Here is a 22264-nt window from a genome sequence, read left to right on the forward strand (position 1 = left end):
GCTTATTCCCAACATATGACACGAACCGTGTCATATTCGTTTGACTTATAAACCGTACTTTTTCAACTAACTAATAATATTTTTCGTCCACGATAAATCTGACAACGGTATTTTAGCCATGCCTATTTTTCTTCCACGGTAAATCAGGCTGTATTTTAGCCCTGCCTTATCAGACCAGCGATCCGCGCAATATGCCGTGCTCCCTGCTCTGCTTCTCCCAGAGGACCTATGCCCTGCTCCCTGCTCTGCACGCCGGCGCCCTGCAGCCCCCCCTCCTCTTCCTCCCAGAGCACAGGCCCCTCCCCTCTTTTCCTCTCCCTGCTGCACCAGGAAGGGCGAGCCGCCGCTGCTCCAGTCGGGCAGGCTGGCCGCCGAGCTGCCGCCCTGGCCGGGAAGAGGTGAAGTGGTGCGTTCTGGCTCTTCCGCCTCTGGTCGCTATCTGGGCGAGTCGGCATCTCCTATCCCCCATCCGGAAACAAGGAGCGGAGCCGCAGAAGCGGTGGAGCCTCCAGCCCGTGGCAGAGGGGAGAAGCCCTACTGCGCGCTCCCATGGCCGCCTGCGTGCTGGGCCTAGCGCCTACTCTCGTTAGCATGTGGCCCCTCTGCCGCGCTACCGCCGGCTCCGCCGCTACAGAGGCCTCCACCGCGGCCGCTCATGCGTCGCGTCGCGGCGTGGGCGCGGTCAGCTCGGCTCTATCCGGTCTTCGGGGAAGGTATCGTACATTTCTTGCTATGAAGTGCTTTATTATTTTCTTACTTCGTACATTTCTTGCTATGAAGTGCTTTATTATTTTCTTACTTTGACCCCAAGTTCCAATAATGCAAACTTTGTTTTCTCTACCTTTAGATTTGAGCTGCAGTGATCAAACTAGTGGAATTCCCGAGTTTTCCTTAAGGCATTCAGGAACAACTTGTTGATGTAGCCTCTTTGCTACGAATCATTGGCCTAAACAATCTGAACTTTGTTTGCTTAGAGAAATGGTCCTATTGTTGTTTATATGGTGACAGCCTCTTAATTAATCTTCGTAGGCACTCCGTATCTTCGGCGCAATTCATGGATGGTCTTAGAAGTAATCTTCAAGTGGAAACGAACTTGGCACTTTCCCCAAAGGCACCAAAGTCTAACGGGAGTGGTAATTTCTATTTTTCGTTTGTGCTAAGCAACAATAGATATTTTTTAGAGTAATCAACAATAGATTCGTCAAGATGGTGTCTTAGAACGCTTAGCACAACAGATATTCGTCAAGGTGGTGTCTTAGGATGCTGGAGATATTTCTTGTGGGGTTTTCCCCCACAGCGAGGAAATGTTCCTTTTTTTTAATCTGGAACCATCCAGTCTATTTTTTTAATGGAGGCATAGCCTCTGCTTTTAAGAAAACATCACATACATCACTGGGTAAACCAGTTCCACAAACGCAATATAAACGTTACTGGGTAAACCAGATTCACAGACGCAAACACAAATCCAGCAAAAGCTACTCCAGCCACTAGATTTCATATACATCAGTAGAGCTGAACACCGTGGGCTTGAAGTTTCCAATCCAAAGCAAGATGTTGTCCTTCACTTGCTTGATGCGATCAACGATCGGCTTCCTTAAGCAGGATACTCCATTTCTGCATAAACGATACAGCAGTGTATATGATGTCAGACGGAGACTTTGGAAACTGGTGCTGGATAGCCATCTTGTTCCTGTTGGTCCAGATGGCCCAAGCGAGCAAAAACGAACAAGATTAACCTAATAAGCAAAGGCCCCTTGCCTTGTAGCCAAGACTCAGAGAACTCCTTGAGAGAAGAAGTGAATTTGTTCCACTTAAAGATTTCTTGGAGGAAGCCCCAACCATCCAGTCTATCAACTCATGGGATCAGCTAAATCACTGGTAACCAGGTCCCGGATACATTTGGATGCCACATGAGCTGACACTTACACCCTAGTTCGGCTAAAGCATACGCTGGCTTGATACAATTTTCTTGGAACATAGTTAATTGAAGAACTAATAAAATTCTCTTAGCAGTATGTAGTCTTTAGTTCACATATCAGGCCACCAGTTGGTGCAAGATCAAACATTCCTTTCTCTACAACTCAAGAATCACATGGCCGGCCCATTTCATGTAGCAAGGTGGCATCGAGCCCCCCCCCTCCCCAAAAAAAAAAAGAAGATGCGGGTTCTGTATGTAGCGGCTCCAGTTATAAAACCAGACTTTCTGCACCAGCAACTACAACATCCCTGACAACATATCCCCGTCCAGCCAGAGCAGTAGAAGGCTGAAAAAAACTCCGTCAGTGTTTATCTTTAGTACATCTCCCTCTGTTTTTTCCAACTTTGTTGTTTAGGGCTTTTATAATTTGGCTCCACTGCTGTTTTAACTTCATGAACTCCAATGTCTGGGCATTCATTCAAACTTGTTCTCCTTTTCTCCCTCCCTCTTATTCTGTTTCTTTCTGGCCACCAGTGCCAAGGCTCAATCGCTACATTGATCTGCATATCTGTCTGTAGTGCAAGACTCTTTTGAATAACCTCAGGCACATACTGCATGAATGCTAGATCAATTGTCACTGTAAGAGATTAGGCACAAGATAGTTGATGAGGTTACTCATGTATAGGCAAGGAACAGAACCAGCGGGGGATCCTTGCCTATTAGATATCAATCAATCAATCAATCTATCCTAACCATATAAGCACTAGGCCTGTCTAACACGCCCCCGCAGTCGAAGCGGCAGCCTTGCTAACGTTGAGACTGGACCTTAACTCATTGAAGACAGAAGCTGGAAGCCCTTTGGTGAAGATGTCGGCGAACTGCGACGTTGTGGGGACGTGCAGAACCTTGGTGTCACCTAGAGCCACACGCTCACGGACAAAGTGTAGGTCAATCTCAATGTGCTTGGTGCGCTGATGCTTAACGGGGTTGATGGACATGTAGACCGTGCTGATGTTGTCGCAGTAGACAAGTGTCGCTCGGCGGAGAGGCATATGAAGCTCAAGTAAGAGCTGGCGCAGCCAGGTAGCTTCGGCGACAGCGTTGGCCACAGCACGGTATTTGGCCTCAGCGCTGGAACGCGACAGTGGACTGGCGCTTGGAGGACCACGAGACTGGCGCTTGAAAAGAAAACTAAGCACAACACTTTGTGTTTAGTAATCCATCTTTAGTGTCACTATTGCCAAGTTTAAACTTTTTTGCTGAAGAGTTGAGTCATTTTTTATTCTGAATGTCAAAGTAGACAAGTTTTCTGCTTGCAATGCACACAGTACAAAGTTGTTCATCTAATAAATCAAATCAAGTCGAAATGTTGCAAATTTTATTCAGTTTATGAGATTACTTTGACTTATGGAGCCCTGTCAAATTTGGCTGGTGCTTTGCTGCTGGCTAGCGAGGCAATGAAGTTGTGGGGGCTTGGCAGCGGCTAGAGGTATCTCCTACCTGTATGTGTATGTCCCAACGGTGGATCTTGTTTAGGTGTTTTATTAATCGAGGTCTTGTATTATGTAAACGAGGGCACATGTGTAATCTAAGAGCATCTCCAAGAGTTACCCTATCCAATCTCTTAGAGTCAAAATTAAGGTTTATGCAACAAAACCACCCTCCAACAGTCCCCCTATCCAACATCCTATATTTAGTGGTATCCTAAAACATCCTCCCTTTTTGTTCGTCTTAATATAAAGATACGTAGCTCCTACGTGTTTGAGAAAAAATATACGTCTGCCTTGCAAAAAGAGAACTTCCCCACCCGTCTGTTGTCCACTATGTGGTCAAGATGATGAAACAATACAGCATACTCTTGTTGCTTGTGTTTTCACATGGCAGGTTTGGACTTTGGACAACTATCTTTCATGTGTTGGGCTTGCTTCCCCTTGAACCGCAGCTAGAGGATTCTCGTTTTTCTAGCTGGTGGTGCAAAATAATCAAGGCTGTTCCAAAAGAGCAAACAAAAGGACTGAATTCATTCATCATTCTGGTTGTTTAGGAGATGTGGAAGCACAGGAATGCCTGTCTTTGAGGGTGCTACTCCTTGTGTCCAAAGAGTTTTAGCTACAGTTTCTGAAGAATGTATGTTGTGGTGTTGGGCTGGAGCTAAGGCTCTGCTGCTTCTTAGTAGGTTGGTACCTATGGCTGCTTAGGCGTTTTTTGGGCAGTGGTCGCATGTTTTTTTTCCTAGTGTGGCGCTAAGAGTCCTGTATTTGGTTACTTGGGGGAGCAGGCTCTGCCTCTCCATTGTTTTCATTCTCTTCTTAATGAAATGACACACTGTCATTCGAGAAAAAAAATATACGTTGATTTATTAAGTTCAATGAAATGTACAACTAAAATTGTTTACGCTATTAGTATACAAGTTAATGGTTGGACGTTTACAGTGTTTCATGTTCATTTTCTAACAGATGATTTAGCCATAACCTGTAAAGGATTCTGTACAATATCATGGAACCTGAAAGCAGATGTACAAGATGGGTGCTTAATATTCATAACAGGAGACCCGGTTACCCTGGGCTGCTGGGAATCCAACATGGCTGTTCAGTTGGCTCCTTCTGTTGAAAGCAATAATATATGGACAGCTGAAATAAAGGTAAATCTTCTTTTAACAGTATCATCTTCTGAGCATAACATTTATTAATTAAGAATAATATTGTGTGGATGATAAATCGTATTTCAATATTCGAGAAGCATTTGAAGTCAATTTACTCAATTATTTTAGAAAATTCATATTTAGTTGATGTGATATTTACCAACGATCTTTTAGGTAGTTTAATTTGTTAAGCATGCTGTATTTGGTTCAAAGATGAATGATTACATAGTTGCTGTCACAACGGGAGCATGGGGCACATATTGGCAGAGGAATGCCATATCACATGGCTTGAAGGGGATTATGGCATTGGAAGTGGAAGATAGATGAGGCAGCCTTTGTAGAGCTACATACTATTTTTTTAGTCTTCGTCATGGATCGAGCCATCATTCTTCGTCCTCTTCAGCAGCAGCATGTTTGCATGAGGCAGATCCAAATCCGGCCATCTTCACCTGCTATGGCCAGCACCGTTCGTACACGCGACTGTCGTGGAGTCTGCCCAGTCGGCGATCCGCTCGTTGCGTGCTTCCTGGCCCGCCTTCATCGTCGCGCCCGTCGTCGGATTCTTCGTCCGCCAGTCTTCATCCGCGTTGGTGTGTGGGGCTGTTACGAGCGGTCCCCCGTTTCAGGCGCCGCTCTATGCATAGGTAGAGAGGGGGGGTGGGGGGTGGGTGGGGTGTGAATAGGCTAATTAAAATTTGTACAAAGACAGACACTAGGCAAGTGTATTAGTAAAAGAGACAATCCCACTAGCCACTACTTGCCTAGTCTAGTCAATACAAAGCAAGCCCCCTACACAATTGTAGTTGCAAGGTTAACTAATTAAACATACAAACACACAACTAGAGGTGACACCTAGCAACTAGTGATCTAACAAAGAGAGCAACTAATATACACTACCCACTAGAGAGCTAGAGCTACACAAATCACACAAGCACAATATATGAATTGTAATCGCAGTGTTATGCAAACCACCGAAGGTAAGTGACACTATTTATCCTGAGGTTCGGTTGCTTGCCGGCAACTTAATCCGCGTTGAGGTGGATCCTTAGATCACCGCTTTACTTGGCCTAGCGAGCAACCAAGCTCGGCCGCTACGACATGGGCACAACTAGAAGCCGGTAGATCACCAAGGACCTCTCCAAGTCTCGATTGATTTCACTAGAGTTGGCGCCTTGTTCCCCGGCCTCGTGCCAATGTCGTCACTGGCAAGTGGATCTACAAGCTTAAGTACCACGCCGACGGGTCGCTGGCCTGCCATAAGTTGGGTCGTTCGCGGTTACTCCCAGCAGCATAGCGTGGACTACGATGAGACATTCAGCCCGGTTGTCAAACCGGCCACGATCCGCGTCGTCCTCAGCATCGCCGCCTCGCGGTCGTGGCCGATCCACTGGCTTGATGTCAAGAATGCCTTTCTCCATGGCAGTCTTGAGGAGTCTGTCTACTGCCAGCAACCTCCTGGCTTCGTTGACCCCTCTGCACCTAATCACGTTTGTTTGTTGCAGAAGTCCCTCTACTGCCTGAAGCAAGCTTCCCGTGCGTGGCACTAGTGGTTTGCCACGTATCTTTGCTAGCTCGGCTTCACGTTCTCCGCCACCGATGTCTCTCTATTTATAATCGAGATAGCGTTGCCTACTTGCTGCTCTATGTCAATGACATCGTCCTGACGACCTCCTCCCCGGACCTCCTACATCGCATCACTGCGTGCCTCAGCTTGACCTCGGCGTGCTCCACCACTTCCTCGGCATCTCCGTCACGTGCTCCTCCGATGGACTGTTGCTCTCGCAGCGCCAGTATAGTATGCTGTTGAGCTTCTCCAATGTACTGGCATGTCCGAGTGGAGTATCATCCTACCACGACGCCTGTGGACTCTAAGTCCTAGCTCTCCGCTACAGATGGTGCCCCAATCGCCGACCCGTACGAGTACCGTAGCCTCGCCGGGGCGCTACAAGACCTTACTCTCACCCGCCCCGACCTGGCCTATGAGGTCTAGTAGGTGTGCCTCTTCATGCATGACCCCACGGAGCCGCACCTTGCCCTTGTCAAACGCATTCTCCACTACGTCAAGGGCACTCTTTCTACTGGTCTACACATCCCTTGTCAAACGCATTCTCCACTACGTCAAGGGCACTCTTTCTACTGGTCTACACATTGGCACCGGTCCTCTCCGGACTGGGCAGGGTGCCTCGACTCCCTCCACTCCACATCGGGCTACTGTGTCTACCTTGGCGACACCTTGGTGCCTTGGTCGTCCAAGCGTCAGACCACTTCTCTCGCTCTAGTGCTGAAGCAGAGTACCGTGCTGTCGCTGAGTGCTGCTGGTTGCACCAGGTTCTCACTTCGTCCTTGAGAAGGTCGCCCTAGGTGAAGTTCGTGTTTTGCATGTGCCGTGCCGTCCTCTGTTCGCGGATACCATGACTAAAGGCCTGCCTGAAACCAGTGATCGTGTCTGTGAGCCTCGTGCTACGACTGTGCGTGTGTGTGTGTGGGTGTGTGTGTGTGTGTGTGTGTTAGATATGTATATGTCTAGGTGTCTAATTGTATGTGGCTTACTTATAACTGAAGTCACTTGTTACTATATATATGAAAGGCACCCAACCCAAGGGGTGTGAGGTGTTTTTCCCAATTCTACTGTTTCCCTCCTGCGTCTCTCATGTACTCTATGTAATAGTCCCTTTGGGCCTCAATACTATCATCCAATTTGGTCTCCCTTATTCGTAACACCTCAGACAAAAATTAGGAGCCTTGTCTCAGTTTTTTTTTAATATCCAACTGGTGCTGGTTAGCACATAAGACAAACCGTGTTACTGTATTCTTCTTCTTTTAACTAATGACATATTCACTAGCTACTCATGGAAACAATTCACTCACTACTTGTAGAAACAAAATAGTTCAATAAGGGAACATTCATTTATCAAGGACAGATAAAGTAAATTCTACAAATATTTGGTGAGTTTGATGAATGCCATGTTGATTTAACTGTTTTTGGAGCTCTTGTATCTTCTTTTACTTTTGGAGCATCACATTCTTTATTCTTTCAGGTACCATATGGAGTGCATTTCAAATATAATTATTTTGTTCGAGAAGAAATGGGTTCATCTTCTGATATTATATGGAGGCCAGGTCCAGTATACTCCTTATCAATACCTTCAGTTGGCCAGAAAAAGCAGGTCATTGTTGTGAAGGACCTATGGACGAAAACCAGTCTAGCAGGTCTTCCTACTCCTTCATGGGGATCATGGCTGATGGAAGCTGGTTCTCTTGAAGGTGAACTTTTTGATGGTGGAAATAATCAGAGCATTGTGAAAGATCACTCTGCCAGGGATACATCAAATCAAGGTTTATCTGTAGGTAATGTTGCATTACCACATCTTCTAGAAAGTAATAGTTAATTGTCTTCTTTAGCGGTTCTGAACACTTAAATATTTCCAGTGGATTTGCAGGTGATCATATTATATTCAAGCTTGGGAATGGCACACCTTTACATGCAAAACTGTTGTTGGATAATCAATCTAGCATCATGCACAACTATGTAACTGAAATACCAACTGCCAGTTATATAAGCCAACATGGACGGTCTCAAGTCGTAGAGGAGCCATGGATTCTTGAATCAATTGTGTCTGCAAAGAAACCAGTTGCAAAAGTCAAAGATAAGAAAGGGCAAAAGAAGTTTGTAAATTATAAGCACACTTTGAGTGGAGTTAGTAAAAACATGCATCAACAGGATCAGCCTGTTGAAGAGCCCTGGTTATTTCAATCTATATTGGAACTAAATGAAACTATAGTTCATGCTGATGGAAAAACAGAAGCAAGGGATATTATCAGAAAATTAAGGAAAATAGAAAAACCTCCAACACCTTTGGATGAGAGTAAGCCGACTGGTGATGAACCTTTATCAAGAGTTATACTTATGAACTCCTCTGTCTGCACTATTCAGAGAATTGCAGTATTAGAAGATGGAAAACTAGTTGAACTCTTGCTGGAACCCATCAAGAACAATGTACAGTGTGATAGTATTTATTTAGGTGTAGTAACAAAGCTCGTTCCTCATATGGGAGGAGCATTTGTAGATATTGGAATTTCAAGGCCTTCACTTATGAGCATAAAGCAAAACCGAGATCCTTTTGTGTATCCTCAAGTTTTTAAGAACCGAGGAACAGATCCTGTTGATGATTCTTATTGTGATGAAGAGAACCTTCCAACTTATGAAAACGATGATGATATGAGTGATGACGAGTTTGCAGATGAAGAAACTCATGATGGTTCATCATTTCCAGTTGAGAATATTACAGATAATGAAGAAGGTGTGGTGCTAACATCTGATGCTAAGATAAACAATGTCGATGGTGATGAATTTGACAGCATTTCTGTTTATGACGAAGGCAAAGATGAAGAAAATGATCACATGGAAGATGAATATAGTGAGGACATACTGCAAGGAGATCAATCAGAAATTTCCAATGATCTTAAGACTTTATCTTCAATTCAACATGCTTTAAGAGAATCTAATGATGACACAAATGAAAGCAGGTGGTCTCAAGTTCGCAAGGGCACAAAAGTTATGGTTCAAGTTGTCAAGGAAGGATTAGGTACGAAAGGTCCAACACTTAGTCCATTTCCATGCCTGCGAAGCCGATTTTGGGTATGTATGATCATGGGGCTAGCCTTGGTGCTTTTCCATAATTAAAGTTAGTGTGCTTTGCAACCTTTTAGATTACGCCATTGAAATATGCATGTGGTACAAAGAAATATTTCTGAAAATAATGTTTATATATTGACTAATGTAGCTGATTCCCACATGGGGTGTGTAGGCATTGTTTTCCAATTGTGATCTGACATGATGTTGTCAAATAACACAGTGAAATATCAAGTACTGTGCTAATTGATACGTATTGTAGTAGAATATTCCTTTTGAAGGAAATGACAAGAGCTCTGCCTTATCAATCATAGAGAGTTCAAAACAGATTTTGCATGATGGTTGTGACTAAAGCAAAATTTCAACCACATATGTCTTGTTGTGACTATGGCAAATAGGGACCATCATCGCTACAACTTGAGCAATAGAAAGACTGCAAAACAACTAAGCTAGCAGTAAGCAATTAAAGGCCTTTTGAAAACCACAATGCTTTGTTAGGTGTCTTCCTTAACTTTTGAACACTGTATCTTGATTGACGAGGAACTTTTTCTTGGAGTTCGTAAAAAAATTCACTATTTTCAACAAAACAGATATGTGATTCATTGATTTATTGTTTATACATTAACTAATTATACATCATGATGACATATTGACATGTTAAAATAATATTATAATGTACATAATTTTCTTCAGGTAGCTAACAATAGATCAAGTATTGTTCTTTTTATATTTCATCATGTTCCTTAAATTAAAATAAATCCACGCTACTTGCAAGAAATTTTAGGATTAACTTCAGCGGTATACCTTTTGAGTTTGCAGATACTGGTTTCCCGTGGCAACAAAGTTGGGGTATCCAAAAAGATTACCGGAATAGAGCGCACCAGGTTAAATGGCATCACGAAATTACTGCGACCTCCTGGATTTACTTTGACGGCTCGTACAGTTGCAGCTGGTCATTCCTGGGAGGAACTGCAGAAGGACCTTGATGGCTTGCTATCTACCTGGAAAGGAATAACTGAGCATGCTCAATCTGCTGCCTTGGCTGCTGAGGAGGGTGTGGAAGGTGCTGTTCCTGTAATGTTGCACAGAGCAAAGGGTCAAACTTTATCTGTTGTTCAAGATGATTTTAATGAAAAGGTGAATTACTTCATGTTACAATCTACTCACATTAGTTTGATATTTAACCTAACCAATATCTTTCTTTTAAACTCTATTCTGCATTTAGGTCAAGAGACTGGTTGTGGATTCTCCTCGAACATATCATGAGGTAAGTAACTTCATAACAGCAAACACTTAGGTATCTAAACTCATGAAGAAATATTTATTTGCATAATTTCTCTTGACATGCATGCCTGAGTTGGTTTTAGGAATCCTAAACAGTATAACTCTAGAAACAGATCTATTTGATGGTTTTTTTTGCACATGAACGGGTCTATATCTGATAATTTAGTTCTGCAATTTAATATTAAAATGCCATACTGTTTCATCTAAACTGATTCTGATTAGTTAATGTATAAACATTAAATCAACGACAATGCTTTGCTAGGTGTCTTCCTTAACTTTTGAACACACGTCTCAAAAAAAAAAACTTTTGAACACCGTATCTTGAATGACGAGGAACTTTTTTCTTGGAGTTCATAAAAAAATTCACTATTTTCAACAAAACAGATATGTGATTCATTGATTTATTGTTTATACATTAACTAATTATACATCACTATGAATGACATGCTAAAATAATATTATAATGTATAAACCTGGTTGTCTTTCTTGTCTTCAATATTGGTTCTGTTGATTTTCTTCCTTAAATTGTAGTAAAGTGTTATAAAACATGCTGTTATGGGCAATCGACTGTAGTTCAAATCTCAGTCATGTTTCTGTCTATTCTTTTGATTTCCTAGCTAAGGGTAACAAAATGCACATAATGTGGGATGCTTTTTAGAAAAAAAAAGTTATTTTTGAAACAGGTTGTCATGATTTCAAAGACGACTAAGCAACCCAACCCAAGGCAAGTGTGAGATAGTTCGAGGAGAACACCCAATGATTTGCATTCATTAGGATGTGGTGCATATACGCATCGTGGCATACTGGCATGATTGTAGAGGCTACTGACAAGGCCATAATCTAATGTGATATATATTGAACACAAATATTTTCTAATCAGCCTAGTTATTCCCGTATGGAGCAAATCATTCAGGCAAGCATAGAAGCTGCATGTTGTGCATGCTTTTGTGTAGACCAGACAATTTGCCGTGCCAGATGAGCACTAGCAGGGGTGCCCAATCATCCATCTAACACCCTCGTGTAGTCAGAGCGGGAGGAAGTCGAACTTCAGACTAGTCCAAAATTTTGTGAGGACGGATGTAGGGAGGCCCTTGGTGAAGATATCCGTGAATTGCGACGTAGTAGGGACATGCAAAACATGGACATGACCAAGAGTGCGCGCTCACGAATAAAGTGTAGATCTACCTCCACAGATTTAGTCTGCCGATGCTTAACGAGGTTGGTGGAGAGGTAGACAACACTCACCCAATCACAATAAACCAAAGTAGTTCACTGAAGAGAGGTGTGAAGCTCCATAAGCATCTGACGCAACAAGGGTGCTGTTTGGTTGCATCGTGTAATAAATGTAAAAGTGAACAGTAATGGAAGACGCTGCAAATGGAACAAAATTAAGTGAATGCTTGCTTTTTTTGGTTTCTGTCCGTAAAGGAATCGGATAAACAGCGAGACCAAGATCTTCATGCTTGCGCGCAGGGTCGCGTCTGCTTCGAGTAGGAACTCTAGATGCTGAGTTGTTAATGGCATCGAGGATGCATATCGCGGCCAGTTGCATCCACCTTGTGCTCGTCCATGGCAAGAGGCTGGTCTGCGAGCCGCTCATCATCTCGTAGTACATCAACAAAGCGTTCGCTGGTGCCAGAGCAGGTGGCTGCGACGCTCGCCCAGCTCGAGGAGGCCTTCACGGTGTGCAGCAAGTTGCAGTGTTTCTTCGTCGGCGACGACATCGGATTCTTAGACATCGCTCTGATGGCCTTGACGAGATGAGAGCACCCTAGCTCGCGGCGTGGGCGGCGCAGTTGTGTGGACACCGCGGCCAGTTGCATCTGCAGGACGAGATTGCACTATTGGAGAAGGTAGAGAGGATGGGAAGCGGTAGAGTCACACTAGGACGCGGAGAGGCATTGGGGATGGGTGGCACCGGCGCTGTCGAGGGGAAGATGAGGCGAACAGATTACAACTAGGTTTGAGCGGTATCAGGTTTCTATTAGCCCGTATCTCTTTACGGCGGATGCGTTTATAGTGGAGGCAAAACAAACAGATTCTAACGTTATCAATTGCCGCTGTAATCAGATGCTGTTACAAAACATCCAACCAACACTACCCAGGTAGGTTTGGCAATACCATTGGCAATGTCATGGTATTCTACCTGGACGCTTGAGCGGGAGACAGTAGGTTGGTGCTTGGAGGACCAAGAGGTAAAATTCTCACCAAGAAAGATTGCATAGCCCAAAGTGGACTTACAGGTGTCGGGATAGCCCACCCAATCAGCATTAGAGTAAACCACCAGCTTAGTAGGGGGAGTCTGAAATAAAGAGAGGCCATAGTCGAGGGTTTTGCGAAGATGGCACAAAATATGCTTGACCCAAGTGAAGTGTGGTTTAGGAGGGTCATGCATGTAGAGACAGGCCTGTTGGACGACATATGAGATATCCGGCCGTGTGTATGTCAGATACCACAAGGCACGTGCCAAACTACGGTAGTGAGTAGGATCATCGGCTGCATTGGTGAATGTCAGATACCACAAGGCACGCGCCAGACTACAGTAGTCCTTTGGTCATAATGCCTGCGAATTGGTGGGAGGATGGGACGTGGAGCACGCGAACTTGTCCCAATGCGACCTAATTCTTGCGGACGAAGTGGATGTCAATCTCGATGTGCTTTGTGCAACGATGGTGAACATGTTTGCCGGTCATATAAATAACATTGACATTGTTTGCCGTGCACAAAGACGTTCTTGACATCGAGCTGATGACAGCCCTTAGTATAGCTAGGGATGATGCCCATTGGTGGTGTTTGGCAGGAGCCAAGGGTCTGTCCTTGCTCACTGCTAGGGGTGCTTAGTTAGTTAGCATGCTTGGTCGCTGTACTCTCAGACTCAGGTGATGTAGCTTTAGAAATCAGGGAAGGTGTGGGGGTGAGTGTTTTTGGGTCTATGTATGACTCCTTATTCTTCTACTAATACAAATGATACGCAGCTCTCCTGCGTGTTCGAGAAAAAAAAAAAAAAAAAAATAGGCCAATGGCGGGACAAAGCTTAAGGACAGAACAGTGCGAACTGTTGTTGGCTTTACCACCGGACTGAATGTCTCGCCGTAGTCAACATAGGACCATTGGGTGAAGCCAGGAAGAGCCCCGCGGTCCAATAAGGCAGTAGCTTGTGCTAGAAGATCCACTTGCTGAAGAGAATGTTTTTCCTCCATAGCAGCCCGCCATTGCTGCGGAAAGTCTTCAGAACGGGCGACAATGGCTACATACAAGGCAACAATCTAATGTGATATACATAGAATACAATACTTCCTAATCAGCCTAGTTGTTGCAGTGGGGAGCAAATCAATCAGGCAATGCAATGCACCTGAACATAGAAGCATGCATGCCGTGCATGCTGCAGGGGTGCCCAATCTGTCCGTCTAACATGCCTTATCGCCTAGGTGATGCCTATGCCAGAGCTAGAGCAAATCCGAGGGGGTGCTCTTGCTTTGTGGGTGCAATAATTTGTGAAATGAGGGTGCAAATATGGTGAAAATTTGGCTTTTACTACTGTTATTTAATTTTTGTGTGGGTGTGGCCGCACCCACTACATTACACATACCTCCACCCTTGGGTAACAAGGCATGTAACTAGACCCCCAAGGAGAGCTGGGTCTGCCTGGATGCCTAGGCGATGTTTTTGAAACATAGCAGTTAGTATAAAGAAGGATTACGAATTGTAGAATATCTGACCCAGCGGCACTCCTCAGGTCCTGGGTTCGACTCCCCGTGGGAGCGAATTTCAGGCTGAGGTTAAAACAATCCCCTCGTCCGTCCCCATAACGAAAGCACTGGGGGGGGCACTGGCCCAATTCTCACTTGGGCGACGGAAAACCACCATGTAAGGGTGGGGGCGGGGGTTCGGGGGGTTTCTTTGTCGGGTGAGAAGGTCCTTCTTATTTGTAATGCTGCGGGGGTAGTTTTAACCCCCCCCCCCCCCCCCCCCCCCCGGTCGAGTTTTTTTTTTTGGCGTACCTCGTTTACTCGACTATACAAAGCATTTACCCTGTTGGTTTCGTTGCACTGTTCATCCTTAATCCTTATGCAGAATTATTTCTTAAATCTTGTGAAGCATATAATTTTCCTGTTTGTGTTTAGGTTACAAGCTATCTTCAAGAAGTTGCACCTGAGCTCTGCAGCCGAGTTGAGCTTTATGAGAAAAGAAAACCTATATTTGATGTATACAACATCGAGAAGGAGATAGACAGTATCCTTTTCAAAAGGTGCTATTTCATTGTTTCTATATTATTTCATAGTTCCTGTTGGTGGAATTCTTTTCATTAGTAAGCATTTTTATGGTTGTTTAACTCATCATTTTGTGCTGTAATTTTTTTGAAGTAGTGCATCTGTAGAACAAAACTTAAAGTTACTGTACCTTCTGCTTCGTTTGGTAGATCTAGTACAAGAAATGCTTTAAGATGATTTTGAATTAGAACAAGGAATAAATCCATTTCTTGTTCCTCAACCCTTGTTTAAATCTGGCACCCTAATTATCTATACTGTTTGATTTTGATCTCTGAGCTCTTTTTTGTTGGTTTTGGAGTGATGTGGCAGGAGTTTTTCCTTCATTGCCGGTTTTCCTTTTCCTTTTTTTGCCAACACCATGATGTCCTGGGGCAGCGTGTCCTTTTCTCTCTTCTCTCTTTCCATGGCCAGCCGCTTTGCTTCTGTGTGAATGAAGAAAAAAAAGTGGCAAGAAGAAAAGATAGAAGAGAGGGACTTGCAGCAGGTGGTCTTAGGCCACATCATAATCTAGGTGGCAGAAAACCACCCACTTACAGGAAAAAACACCCACTTCCAGTAAAAACCACCCGTTTCATAGATAGAATCAGTTGGATAGCATGTGCAATTGTGCAGTAACATGGTTGCGTAGAGCAAGCTAGTATGGGGTTAGCAGAATAAGATTTACCAAGTACATTGCCAGTCATCATCATGAAAAAAGCTATCAGAGAAATAGAAAGATATCTTGGCCTGATGATTACTAGCACGTCTACTACTATAGGATGTGGATCGAACAATTAGGGCCTTGGAAAAAATATGTGGATTTGGGGTAGTGTCCAAAATCAATATCACATGGTTGTCAATTTTGTGGGCTTAATTTTTACTCGTTGGTGTTGAAATATACTGAGTAGTAGCACAAGCACCTTCTCAATTGGGAAAAGCATCTGTTGATTGAATTATTGAGTTGTTTTGTGACTTCACTAAGATATGCGAGTCTTGAAGTGCAATAAAAAAAAGGGCGTACCCAGTGCAGAGAGCTCCCGCTCTGTGCGGGGTCTGGGGAAGGGTGTCAGTGGCAAGCCTTACCCTCGCCTGTGCAATGCGAGGAGACCGCGACTCGAACCCGGGACCTTCCGGTCATAGGCGGTAAGACTCTACCGCCAGAAGTGCAATTAGTTTGACATTTTTTTTTGTGCGAGCCAAAATCAAGATTAGTGAAACAATAAAGACAATTTTTCTGAGGGGAAATACAGTACGGGAGGACCCTACTGAGCATTTTATTAAAAAAGAATGGAGAAAAGGAGTTACGGAAAGCAAGGCAAAACCTGTATAGGTGAAAAATAGGAAAAACGGCATGCAACAGGCAGCCAAGAGTGAGAGAAAAAGTGCACATGAGCAAGTTAATCAAGCTTAGGCATAATTAAATTGAAGATCTGAGGTTGTGGTTGAACCTGTGAAGCTGAAGGATAACTTCATCCACACATTATTCCATATCAAAAAATCAGTTTGCAATATTTTAATATACAATAGACAGGTATGACACTATAGGCTCATATAACTTACTTTCACTAATCGCTACTATTGCTTTTTTAACCCAATATTTCATACTCTTGTTGGGTTTCATCTATAGAACCCCCACAGCCCTCCAACTTTGGACTAAAGGCTTTGCTTGTTGTTGTATATACTCTGAGGTAGCTTAAGTTATGTCCTCTACCTTACAAATATTTCCTGTGTGTTTCAGAATATTAAACACACTTTTGCGTAAAATGTAGATGGGTCAGATGTGTGTACACATGCATGTAGGTCCTATAGAACTAGTTTCAACTGAGGTCGCTGATCATAATATGTGCTTAAGTGTCATTTGGTCATTAGTGAACAAGAATTATTTTTCAAGCCCAACAGAGGACTGCTATTTATTATCTTGAATGATGACTGAGTTAGCCAGCTAGTGGAGTAGGTTGGAGTAGTGTGTGGATAACATAGTGGTGCTGCCTAGCTGCTAATGGCAAATTTAGTAAAAAGATTCATGATGTCTGCAGACCATATATCATGTTTTTTTTTCTCGAACACGCAGGAGAGGTGAATATCATTATATTGTGAAGAATAAGATAGGAAAAGAACCCCACACAATATCGCACTCCACACCTTTGATTCTAGAACTAAATCTCCTGGAAAACAGTTTAACAGCGACCCCTGACCTAGGACTCATTCATTGGGGCAGCAGGCTAGTCAGCGTCATGTAAGACATACCCCTGGCACCTGCGATACCCTACAACCTCAACTCATGGCAGGCAAGGGATAAAAATCTATTTAGATTTGGTGAAACTCCATCGAGCGCACAGCGATTTCTTTGGTTCTAGAGTGTCCAAGCTCCTAAAATGACGATAGAGTTCAGGCCTTTTCTTGCCAATCCATCAACAGCCTTGCTGGCCCTGTCCCTCCAGCCCTCAAAAGATGTTTCATCAAGCTGGGATGAGAGGTTTTGCATGCCAACTTCCTGCAGCATGCCAAACCAAAAATCTCATGCAAAAATACAGTCCTCCAAAAGATGATTTATAGTCTCAGTGACAGTGTCTTTGTCACAATGAAGACAACGAGAAGGATGATCAAGACCCCGCCTTGCTAGCCTATCTTCTGTCCAGCACCTGTTGTGTGTGACAAGCCACATGAAGAAGCAACACTTGCTCGGTGCCCAAGTCTTCCAGATCCTCTCCCAAGAAAACAATCTCACTGATTTCTGGAAGAACCCCTATAAGCTGACTTTGCCGTGTACTGTCCACTTGAGTTGAGTTACCAAATATGAGAATCGTCCACACCTGGCTGTAGTTCCACATTAGACAGAATGTCCCATAGTTCAAGGAATTCCACAATGACATTCACTCAAAGTGCACCTTGCAAATCCGAGATCCACGTCTGGTTTGTGAGACCTTCCATATATCATCTTGGTAAAATCAGTGTGAGCCGGATGTTTGTCACTACGGAACACAGTTCTGTTTTGTTGCTCTGAAACAAGATATCTAATTGAACTGATACTGAAAAGCTGCTTAAAAAGTTCAAAATTCACTTTTAATTTAAGTTTATGTAACTGTCTTGACCTCTAAGTTGTAAGCTGTAAAGTCTAGTTTGTGTAATATTGTGTTTTTTCCCCTTGTGGCAGGGTACCACTATGCAATGGGGGTTCTCTGGTCATAGAACAGACTGAAGCTCTGGTTTCAGTTGATGTGAATGGTGGTCACAGTATGTTTGGTCAGGGAACATCACAGGAGAAGGCTATTTTAGAAGTCAATCTTGAAGCTGCAAAGCAAGTATGTGATTTATCTTGAAATTTACTGGGAAGTAAGCTTGCTTTGCATTGTTTTCCAATTTGCCTTTTCAAGGATAATTCACCTTAACCATTTTTCAGTTGGTTTTCTTTTTTTTGTCACCTTTTTTCTTTGAGTTCATCTATCTCAAAATAAATGCATGGCGTAGTTCATCTGTTGCCTGCAGTTTTGCTCAACAGTTCAAACACATAAAGGATGTGTTTTCTCTTGTCTATGCAACTTTATGTTTACTCCTGAATTACGACTTGAATAACCCGCTGTCATATTTGTAAGGGAACATGTTGAATCCCTGCAGTCATATTTGTAAGAGATTCGTTGCATCTTCTGCGTAGGGTGACACTATAGTTGAAGCAGAAAATATATTGTAAATTTGAAGTTTATTAAAAATTACGAATAACCATGAAAAAAATTCTGAATGCAGATTGCCCGTGAGTTGCGCTTGAGGGATATTGGTGGCATTATAATTGTGGATTTTATCGATATGTCAGATGATTGTGAGTATGATTTCAGATACTATCTGATAACTGATGTCACAAAACTGAATGTTCAAGTTTCTCCATGTGTGCTTTTGGTGCTAATCTCCTAATAATATCTCTTAAAAGTATACAGGATTCTGGTACCTATACACTACAGTCCTCTTTGCTACAATGTACTACCTCCATCCCAAATTAAACCAACTTCTAGAGTTGTAAGTCAAACTATTTTATTTTGACCAAATTTATAGAAAAGGACACCAAATTAGTGTTACTAGATACATCATGAGATATATTTTCTTAATGTACTTATTTGTGTCATAGATGTGGTTACCCTTTCCTAGGATGATTATAGGAATTGATTTATTTTAGGATGGAGGGAGTGGTTTTATACTTCACGTGAATTTTTATTGATATGTGTGTTTGCAGTTTTCATGGGCTTGGACCGTACAAACTATACTCTTTCTTTATGTTTAAACCTTGCTTTATTCAGTCATTCATCATTGTATAAGAGTTTTTTATTCTCTTTTTTTCTTCTTAATGCAATGATACGTAGCTCTCCTGCGTATTCGAGAAAAAAACAGTAAGATTTCATATATGAGAGCATATATAGTTGTCATGAAACGATAAAAAAATTGACCACATTGAAACTCTTCACTTCAGTTTCAAGAAGGGGTGACATTGTAGCACCCTAAGTTCTGTAGCAGTAGCTGTGCTCTCTTTATGAAGTGAATGAACTACTTACGGGTTAAAAGTGTTTAGATATTACTTGCCTGTAAATTTAATTGAGCTGAGTGAATTTTGATCAATTTTCGTTCAGTATCTTCCCTATTGGAATATCTGGTACATTCCATAATTTTTCTTTGCATCAATTAAGGGACAGTTTGGCATGAATGTTTTGCATAGTGAATTGGGATGTTTAAGACTGGCGCTTCTTTTTAACAAATCGTGAACTCCAAAAGGCAACATGTCTTAGTTAGCACCACTAATAGAAAATGATAATGATGCAAACTTTTTTTATTTGCTTCTCCTTTCTCATTGTCACTGATGCCACATTTTCTTCCAGCGAACAAAAGGCTAGTATATGAAGAAATGAAGAAAGCAGTAGAAAAGGATCGATCAACAGTTGGTGTTTCAGAACTATCAAAGCTAGGTTTGATGGAAATAACTAGAAAAAGGGTATGTGCACCAGCTTCATAAGTCACACAATGCCATGTTCATGGATTTCTTTTTGTATCACATGCGATATGTGCATTAATTTTCCTCAGTGAAATAGTGGCCATTGTTGGGATAACTAAGCCCTGCAAGATTCTCTCTAGGGAAAGAGGTCAAGAAGGCTTAGATGGCAACCAAGTTTAAGGCCCAGAACAAGTGTGCACTTTTCAAAACTTGGTTCTCGTGCCCAATCTGCTTACTTCTTTCTTCTTAAATGCCATGCCACAATCATCAAATACTGTTATGTGGCACTAGGGATGAAAACGGATCGGATATAGTGATCTTGTATTCTATCCCATATTTTTTCTTGGGATTCGGAACCGGATATGGATCATGTCGGATACGTCAGATATTGATATCTATCTCATAGTCGGATATTGATATCTATCTCATATAGTACATATCAGAAATCCGATTTTGAGTATTCCGATTCGGATACGATACAAATATTAATTAAATGTTCAAATTAGGAGTGTGGGTGTGTGTTGTAAGGGCTCTTGCCCCTTTTTTCTTCTTAATACAAAGATACGCAGCTCTCCTGCGTGTTCGAGAAAAAAAAATTCGGATACGAACTATCCATGTAGGGTTTTAACCATTTTGGGACGGATGGATATCAGAAAAATATCTGCCCCGTTTTCATCCCTATGTGGCATTCATTAAATGCATATGATACTATGTGAAAATTAATAATTTAGGGGCCTAGCTGGCGCCCTAAACAAGTATAGGATTGGCTCATCCCACGATAGTTGATTTTATGATTGTAGTGTTAAAATGGCTTATTGTTGTTTGCAGGTCCGACCAAGTGTCACTTTCATGATCAGTGAGCCATGTACATGCTGCCATGGTACTGGTCGTGTGGAAGCTCTTGACACATCCTTTTCAAAGATTGAACGTGAAATATGTCGACGTCTTGTAAGTCCTAAAGGCTAATTACATTTTTATTTTTCTTGTGTGTTAGCAACAGTATCAACTACTGATTTAATGCAAACAGGAATTATATGATGCATAACCGCACCTCCCACTCTAACTAGTTGAACTAGGCTCGCTTCCAATTCTAGTTACTAATAATTGAGCCAGAATTCGTTGTTTCTGTTAATCTTGTTCAATGAACCAGGCTGCCTCACGACGAAAATCAGACCCTGAGAAACCAAAATCATGGCCAAGATTTGTGCTTAGAGTGGATCATGAGATGTGCACGTATTTGACGTCAGGAAAGAAGACAAAACTAGGACTCCTGAGTAGCTCCCTTAAAGTGTGGATTTTGTTGAAGGTACAATCTTCTGCTGGTGCCTCCTCGTATGTGTTCTTAGCATGGTTCATTTATATTTATACTCGGAGTTTCTGAGGTAGCTAGCATCTTTAAATACATTACATTCAGATTGCCAGAGGTTTCTCCCGTGGTGCCTTTGAACTGCTACCATACTCAGAGAAGGAAAAATGTGCGGAGAAAGAAACATCATCAGAGTTGCCCCAGAAAGAGGGGAGGCCCAAGCTATCTGTTTTTCCTATCAAGAAGTGGATGAGCCGGGCGAAGCGTGCTAAGTGATTCTCTTTCAAAAGCGTCAATTTTATTAGCATGGGGGTCTTCCTTGCTATTCACAACTTAGAACGAGCAAAGATTCAGGAAGAGGGTCATACTTTTCATTCACAGAGATCCAGCGATATCTCCCGACCAGCTTTTGTTTATAGTATTTTTAAGTTTGTGATGCAAAATACTTAGGATTTAGGATGCAAGAAAGAGTAGGAAACATTTGTAGGACGGAAACTAGACAGATTTATGTAGGACGCTGTCAGGGTAGATGTAGCTCTTATGCTTTAGAGCCGTTGAACTTGGGAGACCGAGTAATTCCAGTGATTTTTTTTATTCGTTGTCGAGACCCTATATTCAAATTTTGTTACAAACTCAATATTTTTTTGTTGGCTAAATTTCTTTTGATCTGCAACGAATTCGTTCCGACATTGAAAGGCTTGCGGTCTTAAAGAGTACCTCTGTTGAGAGCAGATAAGAGCGTATACGCCATTTACCAATTTCAAATCATGTAGGGACTTAACTAATTTAGGCATACGCTCGAATTCTTCTTTATTTATGGAACTGGTATTGGGAAATGGCCGTTGATTTCAAATTTGTTTTGGTCATGTTTTCAAAAGTTTCTGTGAGCGCTGGAATACACCTGAACCATTTTCTTACAACATGCATACAATTCATGTTTTAGTTTTCAAATCACTCGGATAAAAGGCTTACAGTACTGTCTTTCACCATTGTATAGTGCGTGCACTTATATCAAGATTTAAACATTATAATCTTTAATCAATAATTTAACCAACAATTTTGAACTATTGTAAAACAAAATTGACACAGTTAGATTTGTAATTAAATGTACAATTCAATTCAATAACCATAAATTTGAAGTCTTAAACAATACAATGTAAAGTTAATTAATGTTAAGATATATATTTTAGTTTTATGCGTACTTCAAATGGTACCTTTTAGCATCACTAGGTATTGGCTCGTGCTTTGCTATTGGGACCT

General features: G+C 42.3%; 1 protein-coding gene across 3 annotated transcripts; it reads left to right on the forward strand.

Annotated features, from left to right (window-relative positions):
* Window positions 1-202: 202 nt before the first annotated feature.
* LOC136456521 (ribonuclease E/G-like protein, chloroplastic) lies at window positions 203-21660 on the forward strand. Of its 3 annotated transcripts, XM_066456425.1 has the most exons (14): window positions 203-713; window positions 1030-1133; window positions 4375-4559; window positions 7598-7907; window positions 8000-9198; window positions 10012-10329; window positions 10418-10459; window positions 14601-14725; window positions 17881-18028; window positions 18468-18540; window positions 19586-19698; window positions 20527-20646; window positions 20849-21004; window positions 21113-21660. In XM_066456425.1, the coding sequence occupies exons 1-14, from the start codon at window positions 550-552 to the stop codon at window positions 21278-21280; spliced, it is 3225 nt and encodes a 1074-aa protein (XP_066312522.1). In that variant the 5' UTR covers window positions 203-549; the 3' UTR covers window positions 21281-21660. The 3 variants fall into 3 exon arrangements, with proteins under 3 accessions (XP_066312522.1, XP_066312524.1, XP_066312523.1); XM_066456426.1 differs by lacking the exon at window positions 1030-1133 and having other exon boundaries at window positions 520-713; XM_066456427.1 differs by lacking the exons at window positions 18468-18540; window positions 19586-19698; window positions 20527-20646; window positions 20849-21004; window positions 21113-21660 and adding an exon at window positions 15709-15869 and having other exon boundaries at window positions 14601-14709; window positions 17881-18017.
* Window positions 21661-22264: the final 604 nt, after the last annotated feature.

Source organism: Miscanthus floridulus, chromosome 6 (genome assembly GCF_019320115.1).
Source record: "Miscanthus floridulus cultivar M001 chromosome 6, ASM1932011v1, whole genome shotgun sequence".
NCBI classification, from domain to species: domain Eukaryota; kingdom Viridiplantae; phylum Streptophyta; class Magnoliopsida; order Poales; family Poaceae; genus Miscanthus; species Miscanthus floridulus.

Coding starts and splice junctions, on each gene's coding strand:
- LOC136456521 (XM_066456425.1), top strand. CDS start 550: ATGGCCGCCTGCGTGCTGGGCCTAGCGCCTACTCTCGTTAGCATGTGG. Junction 4,560..7,597: donor TATGGACAGCTGAAATAAAG/GTAAATCTTCTT, acceptor TTATTCTTTCAG/GTACCATATGGAGTGCATTT. Junction 7,908..7,999: donor AAATCAAGGTTTATCTGTAG/GTAATGTTGCAT, acceptor GTGGATTTGCAG/GTGATCATATTATATTCAAG.